General features: G+C 38.6%; 2 protein-coding genes across 3 annotated transcripts in view; one reads left to right on the forward strand and one right to left on the reverse strand.

Annotated features, from left to right (window-relative positions):
• CROT (carnitine O-octanoyltransferase) overlaps window positions 1–27042 on the forward strand; it is a 51417-nt gene that overhangs the window by 14305 nt on the left and 10070 nt on the right. For both annotated transcript variants that reach the window (XM_035020482.1, XM_035020483.1), the window contains 7 exons: window positions 1744–1852; window positions 12304–12397; window positions 13579–13704; window positions 15097–15198; window positions 21475–21558; window positions 23507–23614; window positions 24074–24204. In XM_035020482.1, coding sequence (XP_034876373.1) covers window positions 1744–1852; window positions 12304–12397; window positions 13579–13704; window positions 15097–15198; window positions 21475–21558; window positions 23507–23614; window positions 24074–24204 — 754 coding nt within the window. The remainder of the gene's footprint in view (window positions 1–1743; window positions 1853–12303; window positions 12398–13578; window positions 13705–15096; window positions 15199–21474; window positions 21559–23506; window positions 23615–24073; window positions 24205–27042) is intronic.
• LOC118020711 (L-lactate dehydrogenase A chain-like) lies at window positions 22109–23168 on the reverse strand. Its single transcript, XM_035020484.1, has one exon. The coding sequence runs from the start codon at window positions 23141–23143 to the stop codon at window positions 22148–22150; it is 996 nt and encodes a 331-aa protein (XP_034876375.1). The 5' UTR covers window positions 23144–23168; the 3' UTR covers window positions 22109–22147.

The raw sequence follows: 27042 nt of genomic DNA on the forward strand, positions 1-27042 counted from the left end.
AATGAACTCTTATTCTCAACAAATGTAAAGCATTCTTTCCATCACTAAATTTACTAGCCTATCTGTTAGGCGAAATAATGCCTCCCCACCCCCCAGAGATGTTCGCTTTCTGATCCTTGGAACCTATTGAATGTTTTAGGTTACATGGTAAAGGGCCGTTAAGGTTGCAGATGAAATTAAGGCTGTTAATCAGTTGACCTAAACATGGGAAGATTATTCTGGGTTATTCATATGGGTACAAAGTAATCACGAGAGTTCTTATAAGTGAAGAGAGAGGCATAGAGAGAACCAAATTAATGGCAGCAAATTGATGGAAAGTCATGAACCTCCCTCGATGGCTTTCGAATGGAAGAGGAGAGTCCTGAGTTCAGGACTGTCGGTAGCCTCTAGAAGCTGGAAAAGTGAAGGAAATTGATTCTGCCCTAGAGCCTCCAGAAGGGACACAGACATGCTAACACTTTCATTTTAGCCTACTAAGACACATTTCAGACTTCGTCCCCAGACCTGTTAAGACCTGGTCAGTAAATGACAGCAAAAAAAAAAAAAAAAAAAGTAGTAGTATTAAATGTAAAAAGATACGGAGGTTTTTGAAGGAGAAAGAGAAGAGATGTTTTGGAAATAGCCATGAAAGACAAGGAAAATACATACCTCACCTCCTAGGACTTGAGGAGATAGGATATTAGAGAAAAAAAGTGCTGTCAGGAGATGATGTTTCCTCATAGTTGATGGATTTTATGAGATAATGTGTGCAAAGCATTTACCACAGTTCCTTGTATGTACTATCAACCAGTAAATTTCCTTCCATTGGTAGTATATGTCTTCTCTTTTTCTTTTTTCTTAGAGGGAAGGAGCAGGGATCATATAGGAAGCCCTTTGTTAAAGGAAATAATAATTGAAAAATGAGGCTAAATCAGAATAGTCTGAGATTTACAGCAAAGTAGTAGTTCTTGGGGAGTTAAGGCATACCCAAAGAATCATAGAATAAGTTACCAGTGGCTTACCAGGTATCATTAGAGCCTTAAGTAAAACTAGATTTCCTTGCCACTCATTCTCCTTGCCACTCAGGCAAACAGTGCCCTTTCTCAACTGAAAACTACTTTTTTTTTTTTTAAAGATTTTATTTATTTGACAGAGAGATAGAGAGCACAAGTAGGCAGAGTGGCAGGCAGAGGGAGAAGGAGAAGCAGGCTCTCCGCTGAGCAGGGAGCCTGATGCAGGGCTCCATCCCAGGACCCTGGGATCATGACCTGAGCCGAAGGCAGCCTCTTAACCGACTGAGCAACCCAGGTGCCCCTCAAATGAAAACTATTTTATTTAGAAACCATCGCTATATATTACTACAGTTAAATTATCTCATGAACAGTCAACATTGAAATAAACCCAAAGAGAAACTTAGTAATTCAAAAAGCTCTTCTCCAGGATTCCTTGCTATCCTTTTCCCCTTGTCATTGCTATCCATGAATAAATAAGAAAGCCCTGCAGTAGCTTGGGATTTATAGGAGTCTCAAGATATACAAATACTTGAAACTCCATGGATTTTGGATGTTTCACATGGACAGTTTTCAACAGTGTATATTTATATCATAATTGAAAGTCTATCACCTTATTGTTCATAGGATATATTTGATGAGTATATGTCAAGTATTGGAGCAAGGATTGTTTTCTTCTATTGGATGTAAATATGCAGTTTAACTCTTGTTTAACTTTGAGAGATTGAGTTTGTGTTTCTGTTTCTTTTTCCAGAGAATGAAGGACATTCCCCAACTCACATTGCAGTGCTTTGTCGAGGCCGAGTTTTTGTCTTTGATGTAATACATGAAGGATGTTTGATCACCCCCCCAGAGATTTACAGGTTTTCAAACTACTTTCTTGAGTCTTGAGGTGTTAAGCCTTTGCTTGAGTTAAAAAAAAAAAATGTTCAGAATTTCCTTTTTCATAAGGTGAGAATGAGCTAAAAAATAAGAATTTTATGTATGCTGATTTTTAAGAAGTCTATTTTTATTTCATTTCATTTTATTATTTTATTTTTATTTATTTTTTTAAATTTTATTATGTTATGTTAGTCACCATACAATAAATACATCATTAGTTTTTGATATGGTGATCCACGATCCATTGTTTTCATATAACACCCAGTGCTCCATGCAGTACGTGCCCTCCTATTTAATACCCATCACCGGGCTAACCAATCCCCCCACTCCCCTCCCCTCTAAAACCCTGTTTGTTTCTCAGAGTCCATAGTCTCTCATGGTTCATCTCTCCCTCCAATTCCACCCCCCTCATTTTTCCCTTCCTTCTCCTAGTGTCCTCCAAGCTATTCCTTATGTTCCACATATAAGTGAAACCATATGATAATTGACTTTCTCTGCTTGACTTACTTCACTTAGCATAATCTCCTCCAGTCCCATCCATGTTGATGTAAAAGTTGAGTATTCATCCTTTCTGATGGCTGACTAATATTCCATTGTATATATGGACCACATCTTTATCCATTCATCTGTTGAAGGGCATCTTGGCTCTTTCCACAGTTTGGCTATTGTGGACATTGCTGCTATGAACATTGGGGTGCATATGGCCCTTCTTTTCACTACCTCTGTGTCTTTGTGGTAAATACCCAGGAGTGCAATTGCTGGGTCATAGGGTAGCTCTATTTTTAATTTTTTGAGGCACCCCCACACTGTTTTCCAAAGTGGCTGTACCAACTTGCATTCCCACCAACAGTGTAAGAGGGTTCCCCTTTCTCCACAACCTCTCCAACATTTGTTGTTTCTTACCTTGTCAATTTTTGCCATTCTGACTGGTGTAAGGTGGTATCTCAGTGTGGTTTTGATTTGAATTTCCCTGATGGCTAATGATGATGAACATTTTTTCATGTGTCTGTTAGCCATTTGTATGTCTTCTTTGGAGAAGTGTCTGTTCATGTCTTCTGCCCATTTCTTGCCTTACTTGTTTTTTGGGTGTTGAGTTTGAGAAGTTCTTTATAGATCTTGGAAATCAGCGCTTTGTCTGTAGTGTCATTTGCAAATATCTTCTCCCATTCTGTGGGTTGCCTCTTTGTTTTGTTGACTGTTTCCTTTGCTGTGCAGAAGCTTTTTATCTTGATGAAGTCCCAAAAGTTCATTTTTGCTTTTGCTTCACTAGCCTTTGGAGATATATCTTGAAAGAAGTTGCTGTGGGTGATGTCAAAGAGGTTACTGCCTATGTTCTCCTCTAGGATTTTGATGGATTCCTGTCTCACATTGAGGTCTTTCATCCACTTTGAGTTTATCTTTTTGTATGGTGTTAGGAATGGTCGAGTTTCATTCTTCTCTATATAGCTGTCCAATTTTCCCAGCACCATTTATTGAAGAGACTGTCTTTTTTCCATTGCATGTTTTTTCCTGCTTTATCAAAGATTATTTGACCATAGAGTTGAGGGTCCATATCTGAGTTCTCTCTTCTGTTCCATTGGTCTGTATGTCTGTTTTTGTGCCAGTACCATGCTGTCTTGGTGATCACAGCTTTGTAATATAGCTTGAAATCAGGCAACGTGATGTCCCCAGCTTTGTTTTCTTTTTCAACATGTCCTTGGCGATTCAGGGTCTTTTCTGATTCCATACAAATTTTAGGATTCTTTGTTCCAGCACTTTGAAAAATGTCATTGGAATTTTGATCAGGATGGCGTTGAAGGTATAGATTGCTCTGGGTAGCATAGACATTTTAACAATGTTTATTCTTCCAATCCATGAGCATGGAATATTTTTCCATCTTTTTGTGTCTTCTTCAATTTCTTTCATGAGTGTTCTGTAGTTCCTAGAGTATAGATCCTTTACCTCTTTGGTTAGGTTTATTCTGAGGTATCTTACGGTTTTTGGTGCTATTGTAAATGGAATCGTTTCTCTAATTTCTCTTTCTACAGTTGCGTTGTTAGTGTATAAGAAAGCAACTGATTTCTGTGCATTGATTTTGTATTCTGCCACATTACTGAATTGCTGTATGAGTCCTAGTAATTTGGGGGTGGAGTCTTTTGGGTTTTCCACATAAAGTATCATGTTGTCTGCGAAAAGAGAGAGTTTGACTTCTTTGCCAATTTGAATACCTTTTATTTCTTTTTGTTGTCTGATTGCTGTTGCTAGGACTTCTTGTACTATGTTGAACAATAGTGGCGAGAGTGGGCATCATGACGTGTTCCTGATCTTAAGGGAAAGGCTCTCAGCTTTTCCCCATTGAGGATGATATTCACTGTGGGTTTTTCATAGATGGATTTTATGAGCTTGAGGAATGTTTCCTCTATCCCTATACTCTGAAGAGTTTTAATCAGGAAAGGATGTTGTATTTTGTTAAATGCTTTTTCTGCATCAATTGAGAGGACCATATGGTTCTTCCCCCTCCTCTTATTAATGTGGTCTGTCACATTGATTGATTTGCGAATGTTGAACCACCCTTGCATCCCTGGGATAAATCCCACTTGGTTGTGGTGGATGATCCTTTTAATGTATTTGGGATCCTATTAGCTAGGATTTTGTTGAGGATTTTGGAATCCGTATTCATCAGGGATATCGGTCTGAAATTCTCCTGTTTGATGGGGTCTTTGCCTGGTTTGGGGATTAAGGTAATGCTGGCCTCATAGAATGAGTTTAGAAGTTTTCCTTCTGTTTCTATTTTTTGAAACAGCTTCAGTAGAATAGGTATTATTTCTACTTTGAATGTTTGGTAGAATTCCCCAGGGATTCCATCAGGCCCTGGACTCTTGTTTTTTGAGAGGTTTTGATCACTGCTTCAGTCTCCTTACTGGTTATTGGCCTATTCAGGTTGTCAATTTCTTCCTGTTTCAGTCTTGGCAGCTTGTAGGTTTCCAGGAAGGCCTCCATTTCATCCAGATTGTTCAGTTTATTGGCGTATAGTTGTTGATAATAATTTCTAATAATTGTTTCTATTTCCTTGGTGTTAGTCATGATCTCTCCCCTTTCATTCATAATTTTATTAATTTGGGTCCTTTCTCTTTTCTTTTGGATAAGTCTGGCCAGTGGTTTATCAATCTTATTAATTCTTTCAAAGAACCAACTTCTAGTTTTGTTGATCTGATCTACTATGTTTCTGGTTTCTAATTCATTGATCTGCTTTAATTTTAATATTTTCTCTTCTAATGCGTGGCTTAGGCATCGTTTGTTGCTTTTTCTCTAGTTCTTTAACGTGTAGAGTTAGTTGGTGAATTTGGGATTTTTCTATTTTTTTGAGTGAGGCCTGGATGGCTATGTATTTCCCCCTTACCGCCTTTGCAGTATCCCATAGGTTTTGGACCGATGTGTTTTCCTTCTCATTGATTTCCATGAATTGTTTAAGTTGTTCTTTGATTTCCTGGTTGACCCAAACATTCTTGAGCAGAGTGGTCTTTAGCTTCCAAGGGTTTGAATTTCTGCCAAATTTTTTCTTGTGATTGAGTTCCAGTTTTAAAGCATTGTGGTCTGAGAATAGGCAGGGAATAATCTCAGTCTTTTGGTATCAGTTGAGACCTGATTTGTAACTCAGTATGTGGTCTATTCTGGCGAAAGTTCCATGTGCGCTCGAGAAGAATGAGTATTCTGCTCGAGAAGAATGAGTATTCTGTTGTTTTAGGGTGGAATGTTCTGTAAATATCTATGAGGTCCATCTGATCTAGTGTATCATTCAAAGCTCTTGTTTCCTTGTTGATTTTCTGCTTAGATGATCTGTCCATTGCTGAGAGTGGAGTATTGAGGTCTCCTACAATTAATGTATTGTTATTAATATGACTCTTTATTTTGGTTAACAGTTGGCTTATGTAGATGGCTGCTCCCATGTTGGGAGCATAGATATTTATAATTGTTAGATCTTCTTGTTGGATAGACCCTTTAAGAATGATATAGTGTCCTTCTGTGTCTCTAATTACAGACTTTAGTTTAAAATTTAATTTGTCTGATATAAGAATTGCTACCCCAGCTTTCTTTTGAGGTCCGCTGGCATGGAAGATGGATCTCCATCCCTTCACTTTCAGTCTGGATGTATCTTTAGGTTCAAAATGAGTCTCTTGTAGACAGCATATGGACGGGTCCTGTCTTTTTATCTAATCTGCAACCCTGTGCCGTTCTATGGGGCCTTTTAGGCCATTCATGTTGAGAGTGATTATTGAAAGATATGAATTAATTGTCATCATGTTGCCTGTGAAGACGTTGTTTTTATAAATTGTCCCTGTAAATTTCTGTTATATATCACTCTTGGGGTCTTTCTCCTTTTATAGAACCCCCCTTAAAATTTCTTGCAGGGCCGGCTTAGTGGTCACATATTCTTTCAGTTTCTGCCCGTCGTGGAAGCTCTGCATCTCTCCATCCATTCTAAATGACAGCCTTGCCAGATAAAGTATTCTTGGCTGCATGTTCTTCTCGTTTAGTACCCTGAATATGTCTTGCCAGGCCTTTCTGGCTTGCCAGGTCTCTGTGGATAGGTCTGACGTTATTCTGATGTTCCTCCCTCTGTATGTAAGGAATCAGTTCCCCCTAATTGCCCTTAAGATGGTTTCCTTAGTTCTAAGATTTGCAAGTTTTACTATTACAGGTTGGGGTGTTGGCCTGTTTTCCTTGATCTTGGGAGGGGTCCTCTCTCCCTCTAGGAAGCGAATGTTTGTTTCAATCCCCAGGTTAGGGAAGTTCTCAGCTACGATTTGTTCAAATATATCTTCTAGTCCTCTCTCTCTCTCCACTCCCTCCGGGATTCCAATTATTCTGACATTGGAACGCCTCATGGTGTCACTTATTTCTCTGATTCTATTTTCATGGATTCTGAGTTGTTTTTCCCTGGCCTCCTCTTTTCCCTTTTTATCTATTATATTGTCTTCCAGGTCGCTTATTCTCTCTTCTGCCTCAGTTACCCTAGCTGTTAGATTATCTAGATTGGATTGGATCTCATTGATAGCATTTTTAAGGTCTGCCAATTCACCTTTTATTTCTGCCCTTAGAGACTCTATGTTGCCATTAATTGATTTCTCCATTCTAGCCATTGTCTTCACAATTGCTAGCCTGAATTCCATCTCCGACATCTTGGTTATATCTGCATCCCTTTGTAAATCTGCAGCATAAGTCATAATCACTGAGTCTTTTCTATTTTGGGGGCTCCTCCTCCTAGGCATTCTGTTGATGGGTGTTTGAGGGAATGTATAGAGTCCAAATTATTGACCAGAACCCAAGCAAGATGCACCTGTTTTCTTGGGACCTTAGCTGGCCTCTTGTTTTCCCAGCCTGTCTTCTGGGGGAGGGGCCTGCTGTGCTATTACTCAGGCAACCCTGTCTGGGTGGAGTTGCCCTGTGCCCCTGTGGCGGGGGATGGGCTCAGCAGGAATCAGTTTTTGGGGCTTTTGTTCTCTGGCGGCTTTCCCTGGTGGCTTTCCACGTCTCTTCCACGAGTCAGAGCAGAAGAGACCATTTACAACCCTCTGCCTCAGAGCAGAAAGATCGCAGTCTGTTCTTCAGTGAGCTCTCCAGGCCACACCGTCTCCGTTTCTGTCCGTGCTGCTATAAACTGCAGTGTCCTGGGTTGTGCGCTCCTCCGCAGTGCTCCCAGTCCTGCCTCCAGGTCAGATGGACCACGTCTCTGCCCTTTGTGCTTCTAAAACCGCCAGCTGCTCCCAGTTCCCTTGTGCAACCCCGTCGCTCCGGGTTTCCATCCCGGGGGCTGCAGTTCGCCTGCGCGACCCCGCCACTCTGGGTTTCTGCCGCGGGGGCTGCCCTAAAGTCCTTTCCCCGCTGCTACCGGTCTGCGAGTCTGTGCCCGTCCCCAGCGAGCGAGGCTGTGGCTCACCGGCGGTGTAGTATCCCCACAGCCAGGCACCCTCCTGCTGCCATTTATCCTCCGATATCTGCCTGCAGAATCACGGCTCCCTGCTTCATACCTCAAAACCAACTACCTGTGATATTCTGTTTGTAGAGATCCAGATCTTCTTATATCTCAGGCTGGTTTCGTGGGTGCTCAGAGTGGTCTGGTGGATATCCAGCTCAATTCTGGGGACCAGTTGAAATAGGGTCCCCTACTCCTCTGCCATCTTTCCTAGTCCCCTTATTATTTTATTTTTTAAAAGATTTTATTTATCTGAGAGCAAGCGAGCAAGCGAGAAAGCATGAGCAGGGGGAGGGGCAGAGGGAGAAGCACGCTCCCCTCTGAGCAGGGAGCCTGATGCGGGGCTTGATGCCGAGACCCTGGGATCATGACCTGAGTTGAAGGCAGACGCTTAACTGACTGAGCCACCCAGGTGCCCTTATTTTATTTCTAGTTTTAATTAATTTTTACTTTTACTAGATGTATATGAATATATTCTACTTGGAGAAAAAGGAAAACATTGCAAATAATACAATTTCCATTTCTTGCCCCAGAATTAATCACTCTTACTAGTTTGGTATATTCTATCCTTCCATATCTGTTGTAATGAATTTATATAAACATAAAGATTTGTAAAAAAAAGAATGTATTTTTTTATATCTAGTATGTATTTAAATACATAGTCTATGATTATCAGTCTATGGCTTTAAAATATAAATTTGATGGTTATCTCACCTTTGGTTAAAATTCTTGAATGGTTCTTTGTGGTCTAGAATAAAGTCCCAGTTTCTTAGCAGTGGTCTAATTTGACCTTTGCCTGTCTTTTCAGCCTTGTGTCCTCCTCTTCTTTCTCGTGCATCTTATACTCCTATCACATTTCTGTGTTAGCATTTCTTTCTTTTTTTTTTTTTTTACAGGAGGCAGTAACATAATGTTACTTCAGCTGCTTAAAGTCAAAACAATTTAAACAATATCTCATTTAATGTTTTATGTGTTATTCATTCATATAACTTAACAGAAATACAAATTTATATGACAGTGACAGAAAAGAGATCTGACATTTGCCTCCCATTGTGCAAACTGTTCCTTCATTTTTCTTGAAAAAGTCAAAAGATTGACAAATTCTACAGCAGACAGGGGCACCTAGGTGGCTCATTTGGTTAAGCCTCTGCCTTCGGCTCGGGTCATGATCCCAGGGTCCTGGGATTAAGCCCCACATTTGGGCTCCCTGCTCCTCGAGGAGCCTGCCTCTCCCTCTCTCCGCCTTCCACTTCCCCTGCTTGTGCTCTCTCGCACTCTCTGTCTAACAAATAAATAAAATCTTAACAAAAAAATGCTACAGCAGACAGATACAATATGGTGTTATAATTACCTATTTAGAGAAAAAAATGGAATATTTCAGATGTATGTAATTTCGTTATAATTTCTATCATTATCTAATATTTTATTTATAAAACTGATTTCCTTAGCTTAAAAACTTTTATTTTTTGAGGGTATGAACAAAGTTTTATTTATTTGTTTTTTAAATTTAAATTCCGTTAATTAACATTTAGTGTATTATTAGTTTCAGAGGTAGAGTTCAGTGATTCATCAGTCTTATATAACACCCAGTGCTCATTACATCACATGCCCTCCTTAATGCTCATCACCCAGTTACTCCATCCCTCCTCCCACCTCCCCTCTAGCAACCCTCAGTTTGTTTCCTATGATTAAGAGTCTTTTATGGTTTTTCTCCCTCTCTGATTTCATCTTGTTTTATTTTTCTCTCTTCCCCTGTGATCCTGTTCTGTTTTTTAAATTCCACATATGAGTGAGATCATATGATAATTGTCTTTCTCTGATTGACTTATTTCATTTAGCATAATACTCTCTAGTTCAATCCACGTTGTTGCAAATGGCAAGGTTTCATTTTTTTTAGATGGCTGAGTAATATTCCATTGTATATATATTCCATATCTTCTTTATCCACTCATCTGTTGATGGACATCTGGACTCTTTCCATAGTTTTCCTATTGTGGACATTGCTGCTATAAACATGGGGGTGCAGGTGCCCCTTTGGATCACTACATTTGTATCTTTGGGGTAAATCCCTGGTAGTGCAATTGCTGGGTCATAGGGTAGCTCTGTTTTCAACTTTTTGAGGAACCTCCATACTATTTTTTAGAGTGGCTGCACCAGCTTGCATTCCCACCAACAGTGTAGGAGGGTTCCCCTTTCTCCGCATCCCCGCCAACATCTCTTATTTCCTAACTTGTTAATTTTAGCCATTCTGACTGATGTGAGGTGGTATCTCATTGTAGTTTTGATTTGTATTTCCCCAATGCCAAATGATATGGCACTTTTTCATGCCATGATTCATGGTTTATGGCAACCCTGAGCTGAAAGCCCACTCCTGGGCTAGCTGATTATAGCCGGCTTCCCCGCTCCGATACCTGGAAACTCTGCTGCACTCAGGCACCCCCGGTCTTCCTGTGACCCTGGGGATCCTGAGACCACACTCTCCCACCTAGGATTCCACCTTGCTTCGCCACCTGGGTGCCCTCACCAGAGCAGACTTCTAAAAGTTCTGATTTTGTGCTCTGCTGCTGTATCACTTTCTGGTGCCTGCTGATGGAGTCTTCCTCCTCCCATGGTTTATCTTCCTATATATCTCCTTAGATTCAATTCTTCACACCTCCTGCCTCACAGAAAGTGGTCGCTTTTCTATTTATAGAATTGCAGCAATTCTTTTCTTAGAGCTCCAGTCAAGTTCACAGGTGTATGGAATGATTTGATAGCTATCTAGCTGAATTCCAGGGACCAGACCAAACTAAGGTCTCCTACTCCTCCACCATCTTGGAAAGTCCTCTGGGTTAGCAATTCTTAAAGCACACTAGATTATCTGTAATCTTTGCATGTCCTCATGCTTTCTATTTGGAATGCCCTTTCTGCCTTGGCCACCTTTTGAATAAGCAAGCATTCTTTCTCATGCTTTATATCTCTATTCATGTATCACCACAAAGTTAACTCTTTCCTAATTTCCCGTTCTCTTTCTGATAATAACCATCCGAATAGCTGTGAAGATTTCCTTCTTTTTTAAGGGTGAATAGTATTCCAGTATGTGTGTATGTGTGTGTGTGTGTGTGTTTGTATCTTTAGTACACTTTGTTTACCCATTCATCTGTCAACAGATAGTTAAGTTGCTTCCACCTCTTGGCTATTGTGAATAATGCTGTGGTGAACATGGGAGTGCAGATGTCTCTTCAAGGTCCTGATTTCAATTCCTTTGGATATATATCCAGAATTGGGATTGCAGGATCATAAAGTAATTCTGTGTTTAATTTCTTGAGGAACCTCCATACTGTTTTCTATAGTGGCTGCATCAGTTTACACTCCCCTCAACAGTGCTCAGGAGTTCTTTTCTCCACAGCCTCACCAGCACTTATTTCTTATCTTTCTGGTAATAATCATCCAGATAGCTGTGAGGTGATATATCGTTGTGGTTTTGATTTACATTTCCCTGATGATTAGTCATATTGAGTACTTTTTCATGTATTTGCTGGCCATTTTTATGTCTTCTTTGAAGAAATGTCTGTTTAGTTCCTTTGCCTATTTCTTAATCAGATTATTTGTGTTTTTTTGCTATTGAGTTGTAGGGGTTCCTTAAATATTTTAGATATTCTTATCAGATAAATGGCTTGTGAATACTTTCTCATAATTTGTAGGTTGCCTTTTAATTTTGTTGTTAACTGGGTAGAAACTTTTGGTTTGATGTCATCCCATTTGTCTATTTTTACTTATGTTGTCTGTGCTTTTGTTGTCTTTGTGAAACCTGTGGATTTTTGTCTGATGAAAATGTATGTCTTTGTTGAAGAACCCTGTTATTTACCTGTCATATGTTTAAAGATACATGAAACTCATCAGACTGGGAGAATAGAGTACTTTGGGAGAAAATGCTTTGTCTTTATCAAATGGAGTCTTTAAAATATAACAATTATAAGTAACAACAGCAAATGTGAAAACATTTAAAACTGACTACATAGTACTTCTGTTTTTGGGGTTACACACAAATATTAATCAGATATAGTGTAATTCCTTTGTTAAATATATAGGCACATAGTTTTTAGTTAGATAAGATATGCATAATATTTATAATATTATTTACCAGAATATTTTTCAAGCTCTCTATTGTAAGGGGTATTTATTGTAAGGGGTATTTTTACTTGGACACCAGAAGTACAAGTACATTTTGAAAGTATAAATAATACTAGCCAAACAGCCAATTTATTTACTTAAATTATTGTCTAATATACTTTTGTGTTAATAGGCCATATACTCATTTTTTTAAAAAAAAGATGTGGTGTGGGAAATAAATCCATTGCTGTTGAGATCATTATACCTTTCTTTGGGTAATATAAAAACATATAAGTACTGATAAATATTATGACCTATTAAAGGCTAAAAGTAGCTAGTAATCCTGCCTATGCTCTTTTAAATACTCTTTTTTTAATCTTCTCTAAGGCAATTGACATACATTCACAAGAAGTGCCATAGTGAACCTGATGGACCTGGGATAGCAGCATTGACTAGTGAGGAGCGAACTCAGTGGGCTAAGGTTATATGGTTTTCTTTTGTTGTCGTTGTTTTAAGATTTTATCTATTTTTTAGAGAGAGAAAGAGAGCATGAGTAGGTGGAGGGGCAGGAGAGGGAGAGAGAGCATCTCAAGCCGACTCCACACAGAGCCCGATACGGGGATCAATCCCACGACCCTGAGATCATGACGAGAGCCGAAATCAAGGGTTGGACACTCAACCAACTGAGCCACCCAAGCGCCCCTCTTTGTTTTTTTAATTGAGGTATACTTGACATAAAATTATATTAGTTTCGGGTGTACAGCATAATGATTAGATATTTGTATATATATATATATATTACAGAATGATTACAATAAATCTGGTTAACATCCATCATTTCATATGATTACAAATTTTTTTCTTGTGATGAGAACTTTTAAGATGTATTTTAGGGGCACCTGGGTGGCTCAGGTCATGATCCCAGGGTTCTGGGATTGAGCCCCACGTGGGGCTCCCTGCTCAGAGCAGTGGGGAGTCTGCTTCCACCTCTCCCTCTGTCCCTCCCCTGGCTCGTGCTCTCTCTCTCGCTCACTCTCCCTCAAATAAACAAATAAGTAAATCTTTTTAAAAAAGATGTATTCTATTAACAATTTTCAAATATGTAATACAACATTATTAACTTTAAAGGTATCCGCCACGTTTTGTAAGTTTGTGTTATGCCACTTCACTTTTCACAAAGGACCTACATTAGTACTTGTTTTTGCTCATTGAAAGAAACCCAAAGAGGATTTTTGCTTTTGTGAAAAAAGGCAAAAAGCAAAAATAGTGTTCAGCATCTTTTTTTTTACTGCATGCTCCCTGAGCAGCAAGGGTGGCAGCACCAAGCTCCTTCCCCAGGAGCTACCCTCAGTATCTCAGCATCAAGCTTTGAACATCTGTGCCTATGAACATCTGTGCTGTATCTCACTTTATTTGTACATCCTCTACCAAAATGTGTCCTGTGTTATCAGTAAAGCCTCTAAGAGAGGTTATTTTTTGGGCCCGGGAATGTTCAAACATTTTTCCATATAAATTAATAGTAATTGCTTCTTTGCTTTATACCATTTTGACTTAGGAATGCTCTACACTTTCCTTAATGAACCTTTTCCCTAATGAACTATTTTGAGATTTTCTAGATATACTTAATTTGTAACATTTAATCATTAACTCTTTGCCCATTAGGCACGAGAATATTTGATCAGTCTTGATCCAGAGAACTTGACTATATTAGAAAAAATTCAGAGCAGTTTACTGGTATATACCATAGAGGATAGCAGTCCACATGTAACACCAGAAGATTATTCTCAGGTACGTAACTGTCTTGCTCTGCTGTTTCTCCTCACAAATTATTCTGGAAGACTCTTCTGTATACAGAAGATGAGAAGATTATTTGTTACATGCAGTCTCTTAAAATTTTTTCATAGCTGTCATATATATGTACCAAATTGAAGCTTATACATAAATAATCCTTCGTAAATTCTGGCATCATTGTTTAGGTAATTTAGATATATCTTGAACATTGTTTAAAGAAGTATGACTGTTGTTTGCATGTACAGAAAATTTGCATAGGACACTGGGCTAAATGAACTTACCATGCCAAAGGTGGCATGAGAACCTTCCTGTAACCCACACCAGTGTGTCTTGACACCTTAGTTGATGGGGTCGGTCCTAAGAATTATAGCACTCTTATAAGTTATTTATTTTAGCGTTTAGTTTTATTGACAAACAGACTTTAGTGAGTTTAAGAGTAAATGTGGCCTTACTTTGTTTCCCCTTCCCCACCCACCCTGGGTAATATTATCATTTCCTGGGAAATAATAAAAGGTAGTAGTCATATTTGTAGAAGTCGCTTAGTCTTTTGAAAACACTTATATTATTTCATAATTCATTCATCAATATTAAATGAAAGAAGTAATACAGGATTGAAAAATCTTGTAGGTAGAAATAACTTTCCTTTATATAACCTTAGCTGTATTTTTTTAGTAGGAGAGTTACCAAACTTCTTGAGGAAGAATATATTCTAATGTAGTGTTGTTTGAACTTTTACTGCTAGAATCTAGTTAGACTTGTGTTTAGATTGCAGCCCACTACATACATATACACACATAACAGAAGTTTCACAAAATAGTAATTACTTATAGTATCTGTGGTAGATTCTAATATTTGTATTCTCTTTTGTCCTTTCTTTTGTAATGAATGTTTACTGTGATATACTAAATTGAGTATGTGAGAAACAGGCTTAGTGGGATATGAATTCTTAAGATATTTTAATAATATTTAGTATTAAAATATTATTAAACCAAAGTAAAATATTATTAAATATTATTAAAATATTTTCTTCATAAGCAGACTCTATGACTAAACTTACCACAGCTTCTTAGACTATTCAAGTTGCAAAAGCTTTGTCTTTTCCTTTGTAAGTTCTCTAAACCCCCATGACTATTGAACCAGCTTTCTGTTTTCTGGTAGGATTTCTTGAGATTTTGAGAAATATTTAAAGACATGGCTGGAATTAGTATTATCTCTTGAGTATAATTATTATCATTTTATTAAGTTTGGCTTACCTGAAGAGGAAAAGTGACGCATGTGTGTGTGTGTACATTTATATAATATATATATACATACACATACATATAAGATATAAATAGTTATAACCCTCTTAATATTAAAATTCTCTTAATTTTAAAATATTTATTTTAGGTAACTACAATGACCCTTACAGGAGATCCAACTGTACGCTGGGGAGACAAATCTTATAACTTGATTTCCTTTTCCAATGGAGTATTTGGCTGTAGTTGTGATGTAAGTAAATTTAGTGAAGTTATTTTTCCTTTCAATTGTTTAGGTTAATTTAGTGGCAGTAAACTAGCTAGGCTGTTCTGTGGTCATATAAATACATACTTTTGTAGCTCTGTGGCATTATAACTAAAAGGTTTTAGTTAATGAATTCTCAGTGAAAACAGAGTATAGGACAAGTTATTTTCATTTGTAGTATGGCTAATAGTTTGGTATGTATCTGCAAAGTGGAATTTGCATGTATTTTATGTAGTTATGGATTTTAAAGAATTATGAAGCTCTTTAAAATGCACTGTTACCTGTTTATTGAGAATTACAACCTATTTTTTTTTTTTTGAAGATTTTATTTATTTTTACGAGAGAGAGAGAGGGAGAAGACGGGAGGGAACATGAGTCGGGGGGCGGGGTGCAGAGGGAGAAGCAGACTCCCCACTGAGCAGGGAGCCCAATGCAGGACTCCATCCCAGGACCCTGGAATCGTGACCTGAGCCAAAGGCAGATGCTTAGCCGACTGAGCCACCCAGGTGCCTGAATTACAACCTACTTTAAAAGATATAGCATTATGTCTGTGTTCTTTGCACAGAGAAGTATATGTGGATATATTTCTAGATTTTCCCAGTAATTTAACTATTTTCCTAAAATGGCACATGCTCTTTGGAACATTTATTTACACTATAGATATTAAAGTGTCTGGTGCTTCTACCATTTTTTACCTTCTTTTTTTTTAAGATTTTATTTATTTATTTGACAGAGAGAGACACAGCGAGAGAGGGAACATAAGCAGGGGGAGTGGGAGAGGGAGAAGCAGGCTTCCCGCGGAGCAGGGAGCCCGATGTAGGGCTCGATCCCAGGACCCTGAGATCATGACCTGAGCCGAAGGCAGACGCTTAACCGACTGAGCCACCCAGGCGCCCCCATTTTTTACCTTCTTTTTTTTTTTTTTTTTTTTTTTTTAAGATTTTATTTATTTGAGACAGAGAGAATGAGAGACAGAGAGCATGAGAGGGAGGAGGGTCAGAGGAGAAGCAGACTCCCTGCTGAACAGGGAGCCCAATGCGAGACTCGATCCCGGGACTCCAGGATCATGACCTGAGCCGAAGGCAGTCGCTTAACCAACTGAGCCACCCAGGCGCCCTACCTTCTTGATAAAAAAAGAAAAAACTTGTTTCTCTTTTATTCTCCTGTGATCATCTTTATTAACTCTACCTTGCCATTTTCTGATGGACATTCAAGAAGTCTATGAACCAAGAAAATTAAAAAATGAGAGGTTGCAATATACACTTATAATCTCATTGTAAGATCTTTTATAAAATACATAATTGGCTATAAAGTAGCATGAGGTAGTTTGTTTTTGGTGGCCTTCCTCCAGAAGCATTTAGCAACTGTACAATACTAAAAAGGCCTGTCATGTTGGTCTGGGCTCAACAGTTGTATTAATCAGTATTTATTCAGTTTTAAGTGATAGAAACCTAAATTATACTGCCATTAGTTTAAGAAGGTATTCGTTGGCATAGGAGTACAGCTAAGTTTGGGTAAGACTGACTTCCAGTGGCCGAATGCTTTCATTAGAAATTTCTCTCTCCATTTTTTTTTTTTAAAGATTTTATTTATTTATTTGAGAGAGAGAGAATGAGAGAGAGCACATGAGAGGGGGAGGGTCAGAGGGAGAAGCAGACTCCTCGCTGAGCAGGGAGCCCGATGCGGGACTCGACCCAGGGACTCCAGGATCATGACCTGAGCCGAAGGCAGTCGCTTAACCAACTGAGCCACCCAGGCGCCCCTCTCTCTCCATTTTTTGGCACTACTTTCCTATGTTTGACTTCATCTTCAGGTAGAATGTCCCATGTGATTGTTGTATCCACAATCTCATGTCTTCACAGCTCCTTTCATAGATTAGTGTTCCCTATGCAAATGGACAGCTTACCACTGCCGCCCTCCCTTCCTTCCCCTCAGTGGTTCCAGCACAAGTCCTAGGAATAATGCTCACTGGTTGTTGTTGGCCTTTGTCTATCATGTGCCCATTCTGAGGAGTCAGGTGCTCTTATTCATCTGGCCTGGGTCACATGTTAAACCTTGCAATCTAGGGGGTAGAATCATTCTCATCCAAAACATCACAGATGTGTGGTGGTTGCCTACAGGAAAATCTCAGAAGAAGGTGAAGTGGTTGATGAGCAGGTAATAAAACTAGATGTCTATTATAGTAACTCATCAGAGTGAAAGGTTGCTATGAGTCCTTTTAAAGATTTGTCTTTCCTCTTGGAGTTCATTGTTGACAAAATATTTCTTGTTAATTGCCTCAGTTTTCTTCTCTTGGGTTCTTTCTTTTATTCTTCTTGACTTTCTCAGTCTGGTTTATATCCTCACTATTTCCTGGAAAACTATCCTTATAAAGTAGCTAACTACTTCTTAGCATCTTCCTCTATGTCTCTTCGACCTGTCTGCTACAGTCAGTTACCCTCCTCATACGTATTCCGACTCTGCCTCCATCTTAATGGTCTTTTCCTATCTACTGATTCAGACCTTAATGTTAGTCTCACTTTTTCCCTCCTGTGCATGTTCTCTTCCCTAGTTTAATAGTTTCATTGACCATTATTATATAGGTAGCTTGCAGTTAGTCTTTTTTTTTTTTTTTTAAGTCTTCGTTTAAATTCCAGTTAACACACAGGGTAATATTAGTTTCAAGTATACAATATAGTGATTCAACAATTCCATACATCACCTGATGCTCATCACTGCAAGTGAACTCCTTAATCCCCATCACCTCTTTTGCTCACCCCTACCCACCTCCCCTCTGATAACCATCAGTTTGTTCTCTTTGGCTAAGAGTCTTGTTTCTTTGTCTTTCTCTTTACTGTTCCCTTTGCTCATTTGTTTTGCTTGTTAAATTCCACATATGAGTGAAATCATATGGTATTTGTCTTTCTCTGACTCATTTAGCTTAGCATAATACTCTCTAGCTCCATCCATGTTGTTCCAAATGGCAGAACTTTTTCCCTTTTTATGGCTGAGTCATACTCCATTGTGTATGTATACCACATCTTCTTTACCCATTCATCAGTTGATGGAGCAGTTATTCCTCTCTAGTTTTTACGTATTATTTTTATTTTGAGAATTTTGTTTCATTGTATATTGTTCAAAGTGGATGTTATATTGTTACATAAGATTCAATTGTTCTCATCATCAAGAACTCATCATTTTACTTGCCTTCCTCACTTCCAGCCCTCAACCCGCCCCCCCAAAAAAACCACATTGCACTACTTTGATTTTTACTAATAGTACTAAACTCTTGCTATTTGCTCAAATTCAGGATGAAAATAACTTTAATGATCTTTGTTATCTAAATAAAGAATATTGGTCCCATAATGAACACATATCTCAGCACAAATGAGATCTTTCTTGTAGTAAGTGTATGGACATCTTTTATGTGTATGTATTAACACCCATTTATTTATAAAATTGATTATCTCCCCTAGATAATCTGCTTTTAAAAATCCCATGTTGGTTTCTCTTGTAACCTGTGTAAAACATCATTAGTGAAGTGTATATAGTTGGCCTTTGAACAACATGGGTTTGAACTATGTGGGTCCACTTAAATACATGGATTTTTTTCAATAAATGCATATTTTATATTTTGATTGTAAAATAGGGTAGAATTTGCCAAATGACTAAAAGTAAAGGGAAGGTGGTGGAGAAATGCTGAGAAGGCTGAAACAGCAGGCTCTCACCTGCTTGTGGTACTCTTCACCCCACTACCTGTGCAGAGTTTGGTTCCCTGAGATCTTGAATAAAAAGTTGCGAAGGAACCGGCTCTGGAGAGGGATTCTCAGTGAGGTGCCAAGACCAGTCATTGTCCACAGTTGGCCAAGGACTGCAGAATGATAATCTGCATCCTCCCTCCACCCTCAGGGGTCCAGGAGAACACTTGGGGCAGGATAGCACTAGGTAGTAAGTAATGCGGGCTGTAAAGCCCAAGGCAGGAAGGAGCGCTGTCTGAGGTGCTGAAAGTTCTCTAAGGCAGAGAACTACTTCAGGGAGCAGCTTGCCAGCATTTCTCACAAGCAGAAACTGAGTTAGAACCATGTGGAGGGGTCAGGTGGAGAAAGCAACATAGATAGAAGGATAACAGTGCTGTGCCTTCCCCAGTTCTCTGCCTTTCCCTGGACTCTGCTTGAAAATGAAGTTTCCCACATTCCTGGGTAGCTTTGCTAACTTTGGGTGGGGATGAGGAGATGTGTGGTGCCTTATTCTACTCCTGTACTGTACAATAAATGTATTTTCTCTTCCTTATGATTTTCTTAATAACATTTTGTTTTCTCTGTCTTTATTGTAAGAATACAGTGCATAATACTTATAACACAAAACATGTTAATTGACTGTTTTTGTTATTGGCAAATGTTATGTTCTGGTCAACAATAGGCAATTAGTAATTAAGTTAGTTCTGGGGAGTGAAAAGTTATATGTGGATTTTGATTGCATCGGAGGTCAGCATTGTTCAAGGGTGAGCTGTATACTGTAAAAGTTGGTCTGTTCTAGATGCAATGCCATGTTGCTGCTCTATTCCACTGGTGCTTAAATATGTACTTTGCAATTACAGTAGTAGTTAATTACATTTCCCTCTTGAGATTTAAAATCCTGGGGTCAACTATTTTGTCTTACCCATCTAGGGTTTATCATTTGGCTTTGTGAAGGGCACATAGGAAGCATGTAATAAACAGTTAAATTAGTAACAGCAGTTACTGATTATTGCTGTGGTCCACATTCTGTAGGAAACACTTTATAAGCATTATTAAAATCATTTTTCACACCAACTATATGATTATTACCCCCACTAATAGATGAGCCTGTTTACTTAAAGAATTAAGTAACTTCAACAGTTGCACAACTGGGAAATGGCAGAGTTTGGACACAGGATTGAAGCCCTCATTCCTAAAAAGTATGTTATACATATTGTCTCCATATAAAAAAAAAAAACTATATGAACAAATAAAACATCAGGAAAGCATATGAAGTTTTCATATTTCCTAACATTTTTCTTTAAATTAATGATTAGTTTTCCACCATGAGATGGGTAGGTAGAATTACCACAGAGAGACTTTTGTCCTTCAGTTTTGCTCTTTCTTACTGGGTCCAGTAAAAGAGTTAGAAATTAATTTTACTGTCTCAAATGAAACAATACGTGATATCTGTGCACATTCTTTGTAAAATTGTAAGATGCAGTTAGAGAATAGGCTTGTCAATGACCTGTGAGTCTCATTATTATGTCAAAGGACAGATGGGGTGAGTTGCTCGTGCATCTTCTTCTGACCTCCCTCAAGAGTCTTTCCTGATGTTGTGGCTGCTATCTAGTTGGTAACAGTATTCATACTGTACTTCTAGGCTCCACTGGGCTGTGAGATAGGCCAACAGAACTCTGTAATGTTAGGGTGATACTTAAGACACCTAATTTGCTCCTCTGAATGTGGACCCAAGTATGCTAGTCCATATCTTAAGCCTCCCTTCTTTCTCTCCAGGGCTGGTAGTGCCACATTCAGTTCATGAATGGTAACTGTTTAATGTAAAGTGATAGCAGTAACATGGAGGAAAAAAGCTGTCTGATGTAATTGTCGCCAAAGGACATGGAGAAAAAAGGGAAAAAGTTTGTCTTCCAGAATAAATGATGGAAAAATTCATTAGCTCCAGTTCCTTTGTTTCAGTATAGCTGTCAAACCTGTAATACTCCTGTAACTCAGACCATCTTTCCAGCATTCCTTAAACATTGAGAATTATTTCTGCCACATCTGAACACTCTTCTAGTCAGAAACACAAACTGATTATGCTTCTTAATACTCACCTAGGAGTGATGGCCTATGTATTTACCGATAAAGTTCATATGAATGCTCAGTTTAGCCTTCAGAAAGTCTATCATCCTCCTTTGCTTGTTGCACAGTGCTTTTAAAATTTCAGAACATCTTAGCACTGCACACATATACCTGCTTTCATTTCCAATTTAAATAGCAGTTATTTTCTCTAGATTGTTCATGGATGCTTTATACCCCTCCCCATTACCTCAAGATCCCTAATTAGGTGCTTCCAACTTTAAGTATTTGTTCTTTTGCAGCAAATAAAATACATCAGTCACTTACTATGCTGCGGGATATCTGTGTCTTAGTCTTTAGGTGAAGCATTGGAATTCTGCACTTTAGTATGTATTAAGATTGGAGGGGAGGGAAATTGAAAATAAAATATTGGGTCAAGTTTTAAGTTGACATAAAGTATTCAAAATCTTGTGTATTTTCATTTTAGCATGCTCCTTTTGATGCAATGGCTTTGGTAAACATCAGCCATTATGTTGATGAGAAGATTTTTGAGAATGAAGGAAGATGGAAGGTATGTTAGAAAAAATGTTTCATTTTTTTTCTTTTTTTTTTTCACTGTTCAAAATTTATTTGGTATTTTAGTTTGTATGACACTTAGGATAGTTGGTTGCATTGTCTTTTTACATTATATGGCCATGTACCCTATATTCTGATATATATGGTACAGAAAATAAGATCCTTTAGAACAGTTACGCACAATACATGCAATACTGAATTTATACATTGGATCCCAGGATGTGACTGACCGGAAAAGATGGACTAGGCATGTGGGGTGTTGGGGGAAGGAACCAGAAGTGACAGAACACACAGTAAACACACATCTGGTGTGAAGAGCAACCGCAGCTCTGCATTACTGGCAGACGGTGGGGCTAACTTACGTTAACCAACTTAGGGCTACAAAGCCAGGTATCATCCAGCATCAGGATACAGCTGCAGGGTTTGGTGAACCATTCCTATTTGGAACTTTAGGAAACGGATGTTTTTTTCTTAGGCCATTTTAATATTACTTGAGTAACAGATCAGATAGTAAGGGCAATACATACAACCTCCAACTAAAATCCTGTTGTGGTCTAGACAGTGAAGTGGAACATTATAAAACTTTAAAACTGCAGCTCCTTTTGGATACCCCAAAGTGTGTCTCCACTCTTCTTCAAACAGGCCTCCTCCTCAGGAGTCAGAGTCACCTTCACAACATCTGAAATTCCATTCTGTCCCAAGATGCAAGGAACACTAAGGAAGACATCATCTTTAATTCCATAGAGACCCTCAATCATGGGGGAAGTTGGATGCACCCGCCTAAGATTCTTCATTATACTTTCTGCCAAATCTGCCACAGACAGTCCAATGGTCCAGGAAGTGTAGCCTTTCAGTTTGATCACCTCATAGGCACTGTCAACCACCTGTTTGTGAACCTCTTTCCACTGTTCCTTATCTGCATCAGTGCCTAAGTCAGGGTGCAGATTCTTCAGAGAGACACCAGCAACGTTCACTCCACTCCATACAGGCACACTGGAGTCTCCATGCTCCCCAAGGACCCACCCGTGACAGCTTAATGGGTGAACTCCCAGTCTTTCCCCCATTAGGTAACGGAACCAAGCTGAATCCAGATTGCAACCGCTTCTAATAACACGGTTTTTGGGAAAGCCACTTATCTTCCAAGCCACATAGGTCAAGATATCCACTGGATTGGAAAAGACAAGCAACTTGCAGTTTGGGCTGTATTGTACGATATTAGGAATGATGAACTTAAAGATGTTCACATTACGCTGGACCAAATTGAGACGGCTTTCTCCCTCTTGCTGATGTGCCCCAGCTGTGATAATAACCAGCTTGGAGTTTGCAGTCACATTATAATTTTTGCCAGAGACAATTTTTGGTGTTCTAAGGAAAAGGCTGCCATGCTGGAGATCCATCAGCTCTCCCTTCAGTTTGTCTTCCATGACATCAAGAGCAAGTTCATCTGCCAAGTCCTTCATTAAGATACTGATGGCACAAGCCATGCCAACAGCACCAACCCCAACAACTGTAATCTTATTCTGGGGGGTATGTTCTTCCTTAAGAAGATTTTGAATCAGCTGATCTTTGAGAGTTGCCATTTTGGACTTAGAACCAAAAGGAATTGGGAGTGCATGTTCGGCGGGCGGGCATCAGACTTGGCGGCAGTGGCTCCGACACCCAGTTTTTTTTTTTTGTTTTTTTGTTTTTTTTTTTTAAGATTTTATTTATTTATTTGAGACAGAGAGAATGAGAGACAGAGAGCATGAGAGGGAAGAGGGTCAGAGGGAGAAGCAGACTCCCTGCCGAGCAGGGAGCCCGATGCGGGACTCGATCCTGGGACTCCAGGATCATGACCTGAGCCGAAGGCAGTCGCTTAACCAACTGAGCCACCCAGGCGCCCCCAGTTTTTTTCCTTAATAGTCTTTTGATTTAACATTTTTAAGTCTTTTCTCTGTTTTCAGGGTTCAGAAAAAGTACGGGATCTATCACTTCCAGAGGAGCTTGTTTTCACTGTGGATGATAAAATACTAAACGACATTAATCAAGCTAAAGCCCAATATCTCAAGCAGGTAGATTTTTAACTTTTCTTTCTTAGATACTAATGCTTCTTCTTTTAACTACCACATAAAAATTTTGGCTATCATCCAAGCATGATAACATAAAACATTTTACTTATTTATTTTTAAAGATTTATTTATTTTAGAGAGCGAGAGCACAAGCATGGTGGGGGGTTGGTGGTGGCAGAAGGAGAAGGCAGAATAAGAATCTCAAGCAGACTCCCCGCTGAGCACGGACAGATATGGGGCTCGATCTCACGACCCTGTTATCATGACCTGGGCTGAAATCAAGAGTCTGATGCTTAACTGACTGGGCTCAGGTGCCCAAACAACATTAAAATATTTTAAATTATAGCTTTGATACCTTTAAATTTTTTATATGTAATGATTAATGCAAATGATGATTTGGTTATCTTTGGGATGTTCTTCTTGGCTGATTTTTCACTTTTCCCATTTAATTTTTTTTGTTAGGCATCTGATCTGCAGGTTGTGGTGTATGCCTTTACATCTTTTGGCAAAAAGCTAACCAAGAAGAAGATGCTTCACCCTGATACATTTATTCAGCTTGGACTTCAGCTTGCCTATTATAGATTTTATGGACGGTGAGAACCATTCATTTTCCATTTTCAGAGTTTTGAAGTCCAAGGGTATATCTTTAGCATAGCTAGTCCATGCTCACTCCCCAGTCTTTTTCCTGACTTTTTTCCCAAGTGGCACCATGTCCTAATTTGGACTTCCATCATTAGTGTATTAGAGTTTTGATGTGTGACGCTTTTACAGTCTTGTTTTTCATCACCTAAAGTGTCTGCTGTCTTCTAAGAGAGGTTTTACTGTTCTTTGGAATTCAAATCACTTGGTTTTCTTGTAGCCTCAGTTTCCTCATGGGTTCATGTTTTTATAGATTATCCAGTCTTTACTAATTTTTAGGATAGGAGAGATGGTATGTTGTGACTTTCTACATCCTAGGCAGAAGTAGAGGCTCCATGATCTTGCTTTTTAAATATCCAGTCTGAGAATACGTGTCTTTAAATGGAATATTTAGGTCATTTGCATTCAGTATAATTATCAGTAAGGTTGGGGTTAAGTCTACCATATTGCTCTTTTCTTTTCTTTTTACCATATCTGATTTTTGTTTTTTTTATCTTCTTTTGAACTCATAGTGGTTTTTTTTTTTAATTGTTCCATTTTATCTCCATTGTCAGGTGTACTCTTTTCTTTTGTTTCACTTTGTCTTTAGTAGTTGCCCTGAGGTTTATAAAATACATCTTTAACTTACCCGACTAACTTACCCTAGTCTACCGTCAAGTAACATTTTCCACTTGAAGTGTAACATAAGAAACTTAAAACAGAATGCTTCTCCTGTTTTTTGTGCTGTTGTTGTTGTATATTATACTTCTACATATGTAGTAAGCCTCATAATACACTGTTACTATTTGCATTAAGCAGTTGATTATCTTTTTTCTTGTGATAAAATATATATAAAAGAAAACTTTCCATTTTAGCCATTTTTAAGTGTATAATCTAGTAGCATTAATTACATTCTCAGTGTTGTGCAACCATCACAACCGTCTATTTGCAAAATTTTTTCATTGCCCCATAGAGAAACTATATCCATTAAGCAGTAATTTCTTACTCCTCCTTTTGCCTCAGCCCCTGGTAATCTCTAATTTACTTTCACTGTCTCTGAACTTGCCTGTTCTAGATATTTCCTCTAGGTGGGATCATGCAATATTTGTCTTTTTGTCTTTGATTTATTTAACCTAGGATAATGTTTCCAAGGTTCATCCATATTGTAAAATAAGAACTTCATCCTTTTTTATGGCTAAATATTCCACTATGTAGATGTAGCACATTTTCTTTACCCATTCGTCTGTTGATAGACACTTGTTTTATTTCCACCTTTTGGCTATTGTGAGTAAGGCTGTTGTAAACATTCACATACAAGTATCTGAGTCCCTGTTTTAATTTCTTTTGAGTCTGTACCTAGGAGTGGGATTGCTGGGTTGTGTGATAATTCTTTTTCACTCTTTGAGCACCTGCCAAACTATTTTCCACCATGGCTGTACCATTTTACATCCCCACCAGCAGTATACAAAGGTTCCAGTTATTCCATATCCTTGCCAACACTTATTTTTTTCATTAAAAAAATTATAACTGTTAGTTTTGAAGTAGTATCTCCTTGTGGTTTTTATTTGCATTTCCCTATTGACTGAGGTTGTGTATCTTTTCATATGTTGATTGGCCATTTGTATATCTCCTTTGGCAAACTGTCGATAAAAGTTCTTTGTGCTTGGGTGCCTGGGTGGCTCAGTTGGTTAAGCGACTGCCTTTGGCTCAGGTCATGATCCTGGAGTCCCGGGCTCCATCGGGCTCCCTGCTCAGCAGGGGGTCTGCTTCTCCCTCTGCCCTCTTCCCTCTCGTGCTCTCTGTCTCTCATTCTCTCTCTCTCAAATAAAAATAAATAAAATCTTAAAAAAAAAAAAAAGTTCTTTGTGCTTTTGGTAATTGGGTTGTCATTTTGTTGTTGAATTGTAAGAGTTTTTTATGTATTCTGGATATGAAACCCTTATCAGATATGTGATTGGCAAGTATTTTCTCCCATTCTGTGGGTTTTCTTTTCACTTTCTTGGTGGTATACTTTGCACAGTGATTTTAATTTTGAAGTACAGTTTATCTATTTTGCTTTCATTTGTTGCCTGTGCTTTTGTTGTCATATTCAAGAAATCATTGCTAAATCCAATGTCATGAAGTTTTATTTTTTTATTTTTTTTAAGATTTCATTTATTTGACAGAGAGATCGGGAAAGCACAAGCAGGGGGAGTGGCAGAGGGAGAGGGAGAAGCAAGCTCCCTGCTGAGTGGGTAGCCTGATGCGGGGCTCAATCGCAGGACCCTGAGATCATAACCTGAGCTGAAGGCTTAACTGACTGAGCCACCCAAGCACCCCCCAGTGTCATGAAGTTTTACCTTTATATTACCTTCTAGGAGTTTTATAGTTTTAGCTCTTACTTTATATCTTTGATATGTTTTTTTCTCTCTTTTAGAGAGAGAGCAAGAGTACAAGCAGTGGGGGAGGTGGAGGACCAGAGGGAGTGGAAGAGAGAGAATCTTAAGCAGACTCCATGCCTAGCATGGAGCCCAATGCGGGGCTTGATCTCATGACTCTGAGATCATGAGCTGAGCCAAAATCAGGAGTTGAACACTTAGCTGACTAAGCCACCCAGGCACCTATCTTTGATACTATTTGAATTAATTTTTGTGTATAGTGTGTGGTAAGGGTCCAACTTCATTCTTTTGCTAGTGGATATCCAGTTTTCCTGGCATCATTTTTTTTTAAATTTTGTTATTTTAAAATTTATTATGTTATGTTAATCACCATACATACACCATTTTGATGTAGTGTTCCATGATTCATTGTTTGCGTATAATACCCAGTGATCC

This window comes from Mirounga leonina, unplaced genomic scaffold (assembly GCF_011800145.1).
Source record: "Mirounga leonina isolate KUSES-001 unplaced genomic scaffold, KU_Mleo_1.0 Mir_174, whole genome shotgun sequence".
In the NCBI taxonomy this organism is placed as follows: Eukaryota; Metazoa; Chordata; class Mammalia; order Carnivora; family Phocidae; genus Mirounga; species Mirounga leonina.